Source organism: Leishmania mexicana, chromosome 20 (assembly GCF_000234665.1).
Source record: "Leishmania mexicana MHOM/GT/2001/U1103 complete genome, chromosome 20".
NCBI lineage: Eukaryota > Euglenozoa > Kinetoplastea > Trypanosomatida > Trypanosomatidae > Leishmania > Leishmania mexicana.
Window position 1 is genome coordinate 920,754 of NC_018324.1, and position 8,038 is coordinate 928,791.

Here is an 8,038-nt window from a genome sequence, read left to right on the forward strand (position 1 = left end):
ACACTTGTTGGAGCGCAAGAGAAAGAGTGACACATCGTAGGCGTGTGCTCGTCTGGATCATTCCGCTCTTGCTTTTCGAAGCGTCAGGAAGAAGGAACGATTCGACGCTGCGAGGCACCCCTTCTTCTGAAGTCGAGGCGCTGTTGAATGGGCGTCAGTGTGTCAAGACTTTTCTGTGTGGTTGAGGCGCGAGAGGAAGCCGGCGCCAGCGTGTGATCCTGCGGGTGTGCCTGTGTGTTGTGGCGATGGTGCTCATGGCAGCGGTGGTGGTTTACCGCGCCATCGCGCCGGTGCAGGTATCATCGACAACAAAAGCAAAACACCGAGTCGATTGTGATGTCAAAAGACCTTCCTTTGCGCACGTTTGTTCGTGCAGCGGGCATACTCGCACGCGCTCCCTCACCCCCCCACCATCCACGCACACGCGTGTGCACATCTTAGCGCGCATACAGTAGTCGCGAAACGCGCGGTGCTGTCGGGATCTTTATCTGCCGACGAACGCCACCATCACCACCTCTTCCCTCCTGGATGTCACTCTCGGGACACTAGTCAGCGTCTGTGCCGTTTCCTGCGTTGCCGGTGTGCACGGGTGACCGTGTTCCCATCCAAAGAAATAGCAAACACCTCTGCTTCTGTGTTTCGAATTGAGTCTTTCATAGTCTCTTGTAACACGATGATACCCCGGCTAACGGGGTGTGGGACATACCTCGGTGCGTGTGGCATCTCGGGGTCCAGTGCCCCCACTCTATGTGGCTGGGAAGCCCCCAATTCCTGCGAGAGTGCAGAACCAGCTCTGGTGGTGACAGGGTCGTGCACCTACCTATGTAGGGGGGAGGCCAGAGCGATGCATCGCTGCTGATGTCGGTGGTGAGGTCGTGCATTGAAGTCGCGTCGGGGCGCGCTGCGACACTCCAGACGTCTGTACCGCCCATGTGATGGGCAGCGTGTCAGCGTGACTCGAGCCTATCCCCCCTCCCTCCCCCGGACCTTTCAGTGCCGACTGGTGTGGGGAGCCTGGGCCACTCCTGGAGATGCACCAGGTGGCGACCGGCTTAATCGGAGCGGCCGCGAGGCGTGACATGCAAGGCGGGCGAGTGGGTAGCGTTTGAGGCGCAGGCCGTGCTCGGATGACTGAGTCGACATTCCTGTGAAGCGTGTCTTCAGCAGCTTCGCGGCACGCGATATGGGGGGGGCCTGTGGCAGCCCGGTAGATGGAGTGGAGCTCGGCTCATATTGTACGACATGGGGCGGATACGTTGAAACGATTTTTTTTTCCGCCCTTGTTGCAGCGTGTTTTCAAGCGATTTGGGCCAGATGTCGAAAGGATATCTAGTTCGAAGAGTCTTAGCCGCACACTGTCATGAGGGTATCCCTGTACTTGAAACAACTGCACGTACGCGCGTGCAAAGAATAGACAAAGAACAGCGTCAGTGGCGGCAGTCGATCCTGAACAAGGCAGGCGGCTTTCACACGGTGCTCTCGTGTGCTTATTGCCGATGGCCACTGTGTTTTGCGTGACAGCTTGTTGTTTGACGACCGTTTCACAGCGGCAGAGAGGTCACAGGAATCGTCGGCGCGCTCTTCCCTCCCAGGCACGCACTTCAAGCCGACTGTAGAGCTCGACTTGCAAAACGGAATACGCGATCTCTTTCTTCCTTTCTCTTCTGCCGCATTCTTGCTCACGGGGACAGGCACGCATGGCGGGACACCGACAGCGTTTTGCATGTTTCTGTGTCTCCGTGCGCGCGCGTTGGTGGAGGCACGTATTCCAGCTTCTCTGCGTCGCTAATCCGTCACCCATGACCCCTCCCTCTCTTCTTACCTTTCCCACGCCCATACACGGTCAGACAAATACTTGAAAAGCGCTGTTCATTTGCGCCGGTGCACGGCGCAAACCGCACATGGATGAGAAGCCGCCACCGCCGCCGCCGCCGCAGCAGGACTCTGCGAGGAAAGTCGCTGCTAACGCTCTTGGGCGATCTGCCGAAGTACACGCACCAAAAGTGCCCCTTTCAGCCGCAGCCCCGCAGCCCAGTGAAGAGAAGAGGAGGGAGTGGGAGGCGGAGCAGCTCCGCGTTGCGCTGCTGGCAGATGTACCGCGCACAGAGTACTACTACTGCCGCCACCTTAGCAACCACGGCAACGGTACAGTACAGTTGAATGCGCCCCACAACGAGGGTGGAGCGCCGGATGAGGCTTTCGTGCACCAACGGTTCGCGTTGCCGAATTTCGAGGCTAGCTTGTTGTTACCCCCGCAGACAGGCGTGACAGACAACAGTGAAGCGCACGACGTCGACTCGACAATATGCAACCCATCAAGCCTCAACTCCCCCTGGGAAGCCCTGTGGTGTCAGCTCCGGTTTGACAAGGCCCGGCAAAGCGCGGCTGCCGTCGCGCAGCAGCTGCCAACACTCACGTTCGTCGGCGGTGTAGACATCTCTTTCATCCCTGGCTCGGACGACGGTGTCGCCTGCCTCGCTATCTTGCGCTATCCATCCATGGAGCACGTCAAGACGTACATGCACCGGTGCACGCTTCGGGAGCCGTACATGTCCGGCTTTCTTGCCTTCCGCGAGATCCAGCCCGTTTGCGAGCTCTTCGACTCTGTGCGAGTAGAGCTGCTGGCGACGCAGACGATGCCGCATCTGCTTATCGTGGATGGGAACGGCGTGCAGCATCCCCGCCGGTGCGGACTGGCAACGCACCTGGGTGTGGCGCTCGACATACCGACGATTGGGTGCTCAAAGAAGATGCTGCAGCTGGATGGGCTGACACGGGAGGGAGTAGAGACAGCGCTGGAGACGTTGGGCGAGGCAGCATCGAGCAGCCCATCTCTTCCTCGTCTTCTGCCTCTGCTGGGCACGTCGTCGCCAACGCAGCTCTACGGCTACGCCGTGCACGGGCACCTGAACAGCGTTAAAAAGTGCATCTATGTCTCTCCAGGCCACTGCGTTGGCTTTGCCGTTGCCGCTGCACTGGTAATGACGATGCTACGTCACCGCATCCCAGAGCCGATCCGTGCTGCCGACCTCGGCTCCAGGGCTTACATCAGCGACGCATTCGCGTCGGCGACCGCTACCAACTCGCACCCACCCTAGTCGCGCGCCTCCCCCCCCCCCACACACAGGCGCAGACGCCCCGCAGATGATGGCGCACACCAACAGCATAAAAAAGTCCGTGCATCTTCTGATCACGTGAGAATCGAGGACTGCAGCGCCACGTGTCAAAGTCTCTTTTGCACACACACACACACACCCACGAGCACGCGGTGGAAGAAGAGCCTTCGAGCATTGGCCGCCGCCAGTGTCCATGAAGCTTCTCCGCCACCCAAAGCTAGTCACCAACGTGGCAGCTCCCCTCTATCCATCTGTCTCTTTTTCTGCATCTCCCCACGCCCTCCTCTCTTTCCGTTTTCGATCTTTCGCCGTTGCACTCAGAACTGCCGCACGCCCACGCATACGCGCATAAACGTAGACGCACGTGCACTACAACACCGGGGAGGCGCACTCATACCGAGCAGGCGTGGTATAAGCAGCAAGGAGAAGCAGCAGCAGCAGTGGCAGGTCCATCGAGCATCAGGAAAAGCTCACCCATACGCCACATCCTCCACCCCCCTCCCCGCCGCCTGTCCGGTCGCATTAACGATGATACTCCTCGCCTTTATCGGTGGATCGCTGTGGGTGATATGGTCGGTTGCTGCCTTCTTCATGTACCGCCCTCGCCAGATTAGCGGGGCAACGGTAGTCGTTACGGGTGCCTGCAGTGAGATGGGGCGGCGTCTCTGCATGCAGCTCTACGCCCGCGGCGCGCGTGTTATTGCGTGGGACTACAGCAAAATAAAACTGCAAGAGTTGCAGGCAGATGTCCTCAAGGCCACAAAGGAAGCTGAATGCCTTGATGCCGCGGGCTTGCAGGGCGGTGGCCGCGCTGCCGGCTCGTTTCATAGTGGTGCCTTTGTCGTCATGACAGTGGATGTATCCTCGCGGCTGCAGGTGCAACGTGCGGCCAAGGAGCTGGATGGCCCACTCGACATAATCGTGCACGCTGCTCACACACACCCGTCCAAGCGGCTCTGCGACCGCGCCGACGACTCCGCGGAGCGGCTCATGCAGACGAACCTGCTGTCTCCGCTCATGGTGGTGCGTCAGCTGTTACCTCTGTTGTTGTCACCGTCAAACTCGTCTTTGAATGCGGGTGGATTGCCCAAAGCGGCGCAGCGGCGTGGTGACTACGCCCAGGTGGTCACCCTTGTCTCCGCTGCCGCCAACTACACCCTCTCCTCAGACAGCCCCGAGTATGCGGCGTCGCAGTGGGGCATGGTGGGCATGCACTACTCGATGCGGGAGTGGATCGCCCAGCAGCGGTGTGAGTACATGACTGGGGGTGGCAGTGGTGCGCCATCAGAGACAAAGGCGACGGCAGCGGCAGGGTCTCGCACACGCTGCCCGGCACGAGAGGTACGGACGACGCTCCTCTGTTTAAACGAGATTCAATACGGTGTGCCAGCGGTGATGAGCTCTCTCTTGTTGAACTCGCCCGGCATGCCCACTACGGTGCGGGCATCGTCGCCGACGACACCATCCTCATCGGCAGCGAGCCCCGAGAGTGACGGAGGTGGCAGCACAGGTCCGCGGGGGTGGTCGACGTCGGCTTACCGCGATTCCTACACCCAACTCATGCAGAAGCGCAACGCGGAGCTTGACAAGGCGGCGGTGTGCTGTGTGAAGGCCATATGCCGAGGACAGGAGCGCTACTGCTACACTTCGGCGTGGGCGACAACCGTCGTCTACCCGTTGCTGATGGTGTGCCCTGTGCCCTGGGCAATCCGACTGCTTCGCTGGATGCAACGCACGCCAGCGGCGGCGGCGGCAGAGAACTAGAGGAGGTGGTTGTTGTCCTCTTCGTTGTCTGCGTGCTAGTCACGCACGCGCTTTTATCCTTCTCCTTTTCTGGGTTATCCTCCTCTGCTCTGTCTGCCGCGCGCGCCCGCCTCCCTCCCTTACTCTTACTCTCTTCCTGTTTTTCTTTCATGGATGACACACATGGCATAGGTGCGGTAGTCCTCGATGCCAAAAAGCTTGGGGACACGTTTGGCAACAGCGATGGCACCGACGCCGTCAAAGCAAGCGCGTACACGCGTGCAAGTGCAGATCACATCATCTCACGGGTGAAGCCAAGGCTCTCTCTCTATCCCCCTCTGCCCTTGGGTCGCTGAGGCGCTATGACTCCTCCCTTCTCGTTCCCACTCGCCCCGTCTATTTCACCTCTGCCCCTCCCCTCCCGCCCTCTCATTTCTCCTCGTCTCTTCTGCTTGCTTCATCTTTTCGCACGCTTGCCTACATCTGCGCAGACGCACACATGCATACACGCACTAACGACCCCGCACTCAACACAATCACTGTCACTTACCATTCCCCCTTTGCTCTCAGTGTTACCGCCAGCGCGCACGTCTTCTCTGCGTATATTCCCTGGAGCTGTTTCCGTGTCTTACCATCGCGGCCCTTTCGGCACAAACACCTGCGCACGTAATCGCACAGCGTGTCCTTCTCTTGGTCCTCGCTGCCTCATTACTCATCATCCGCAGCGCGCATTCGTTGTTTGTGTTGTTGCCGACCCACGCCGCCTCGCCTTCCCGCCCTCCCTACACACACACACACAGGTGTATATATATATTCCCTCCTCCTCTTTGGCGTTCCTCCTCCCCTTTTTTGTGTTGTTCGCCTACCTCACTGTGTGCGTGTGAGAAGGGGGAGGGGAGGGGCTGTGGCTTTGTGCGAAGCAGAAGAACGCGCCAACATCGCCACTCTATACTCTCCCTCGCTTTCACCGTCTCCTTCAGTGTGTTGATCGTTCCTTTTTCGTCATTAATTATTATTCGGCTTTTGTCGTGTGCCTCCCCTCCCAGCTCTTGCTCTGCCTGCCGGTCAGCCACTTTTACCCTTCTTGCGCGCTGTGTGTATGTGTCTCCCTCGACCTTTTCCTTTATCCTTTCTGCTGCTGCTGCTGTTGTTGTTTGCAGACACCGTCTGCGTTGGTAGTCACATCCTCTTTCGCTGGCTTCTTTCTTTTTATCACGTACTTTCTTGTGCTTCACCTTGCACGCGGATCTCCCTCTCCTGTCCGGCTCTCACATCCCCCTCCCCCGCCTCCTCCACTCACTTCCCGCCCCCGCCGTCGTGCATGAAAAGGCAGTTACCACTGAAATCGGAGTCGGCATATGCGCGACACGGACGGACTGGTGAAAGGAGTGCGCTGTTCGTCGGTGGGCAGGGGAGGGGGTAAAGTGCTGTGCGTATGCGTGCCTCCACTTGTCCGAGACGTATATGCCTGTAACTCAAGCGGGAGTGAAATAGCCAGAGGTGGCGTGAATAAGAAAACGAGAGTGAAATCAGAGGAGGAATCCTTCGTGGCACGCGCGTCCCGATGCGGAGACTGGGAGAGACTGCAGCAGAGCCCCGTGGCTTTCCCCGTGTTTTCGCGAAAGAGCGAACGGGAATGACCTCTCCCTCGACGAGCTGTTATGACAGCGAGTCTGCGCTTCCCGACGTATCGTGTCAACGCGCGACTTTGTGTGTGTGTGTGTGTGGCAGCTCCCCACCCGGCTCTCTATTACCTCACCTGTTACCCTCTGACTCGCCACCGCTAATGAGCACACACACGCACACACCTGTAGCCCTCATCACAACGTCATCAACGCACAACGCACCAATTGTCTTGTCTGCGCCGTTCGCCCCGCTTCCTCCTATCCCCTCTTGTCTCCGGTTTCCTCCAGCACAGTAAAGCCAAGAACAGCAGCACGCAGACATGGTCAAAGTGGGCATCAACGGCTTCGGACGCATCGGCCGCGTCGTCTTTCGGGCAGCGCAGACGCGCCCCGACATTGAAATTGTCGGCATCAACGACCTGCTGGATGTCGAGTACATGGCCTACAGTCTCAAGTACGACTCCACGCATGGCCGCTTTAATGGCGCGGCGGAGGTGAGAGACGGGGCACTTGTCGTGAATGGAAAGACCATCCGCGTCACGAGCGAGCGTGATCCGGCGAACCTCAAGTGGGGCGAGATTGGTGTGGAAGTGGTGGTGGAGTCAACTGGCTTATTCCTCACGCAGGAGACGGCCCACAAGCACATTGAAGCAGGAGCAAAGCGCGTCGTCATGACGGGACCGCCGAAAGACGACACACCGATGTTCGTGATAGGTGTGAACCACACAACGTACAATGGACAGCCCATTATATCGAACGCGTCGTGTACGACGAACTGCCTCGCCCCTCTGGCAAAGGTGGTGAACGAGAAGTACGGCATTGTCGAAGGTCTCATGACCACCGTGCACGCGACGACGGCAACGCAGAAGACGGTGGATGGCCCTTCCCTAAAAGACTGGCGTGGTGGCCGCGGCGCGTCGCAGAACATCATCCCCTCCTCCACGGGAGCTGCCAAGGCCGTGGGCAAGGTGTACCCGGCGCTGAACGGCAAGCTGACTGGTATGGCCTTCCGCGTCCCAACGGCGAACGTGTCGGTGGTCGACCTCACCGTGCGTCTGGAGAAGCCTGCAACGTACAAGGACATCTGTGCTGCAATCAAGGCCGCAGCCGAGGGCGAGATGAAAGGTATTCTCGGCTACACCGACGACGAGGTCGTGTCTTCCGACTTCAACGGTGTGCCGCTGACCTCTGTCTTTGACGTCAAGGCCGGCCTCTCGCTGAACGAGCACTTTGTCAAGCTCGTGTCTTGGTACGACAACGAAACGGGCTACTCGCACAAGGTACTCGATCTCGTTCTCTACACGTCCGCGCGCTAAGAGGTCGCTGTCGCTTCTCAACAGGCCAAAGAGGCAGTGGAAAGGGCCGCGGAAGATAGGATCAAGTCGGCCGCATCCCCAAGCGTTCATGCGAGGGAGAGAACAACGAGTGACGAGATGCACACGATGCAAAACACTGTGCATTCACGCACAAATCACGCTCGCGGTCGTCAGAGCCGTTGGATGGCACCATTTAAGCGCCACAGCAAAGTTTGGTCTCTGTGCGTCACCTCTCTCG

General features: G+C 58.9%; 3 protein-coding genes across 3 annotated transcripts; all 3 read left to right on the top strand.

Moving 5' to 3' along the window:
- Positions 1-1,901: 1,901 nt before the first annotated feature.
- On the top strand, positions 1,902-3,098 carry LMXM_36_2330 (putative endonuclease V; the record flags this gene model as incomplete). Its single annotated transcript, XM_003874535.1, has 1 exon — positions 1,902-3,098. The coding sequence occupies one exon, from the start codon at positions 1,902-1,904 to the stop codon at positions 3,096-3,098; it is 1,197 nt and encodes a 398-aa protein (XP_003874584.1).
- A 546-nt stretch (positions 3,099-3,644) lies between these two features.
- Positions 3,645-4,880, top strand: LMXM_36_2340 (conserved hypothetical protein; the record flags this gene model as incomplete). Its single annotated transcript, XM_003874536.1, has 1 exon — positions 3,645-4,880. The coding sequence occupies one exon, from the start codon at positions 3,645-3,647 to the stop codon at positions 4,878-4,880; it is 1,236 nt and encodes a 411-aa protein (XP_003874585.1).
- Positions 4,881-6,804: 1,924 nt separating this feature from the next.
- On the top strand, positions 6,805-7,800 carry LMXM_36_2350 (putative glyceraldehyde 3-phosphate dehydrogenase,cytosolic; the record flags this gene model as incomplete). The annotated part of the gene is made up of 1 exon (XM_003874537.1): positions 6,805-7,800. One exon carries the CDS (start codon positions 6,805-6,807, stop codon positions 7,798-7,800), a length of 996 nt encoding a protein of 331 aa, XP_003874586.1.
- Between the last annotated feature and the right edge of the window lie 238 nt (positions 7,801-8,038).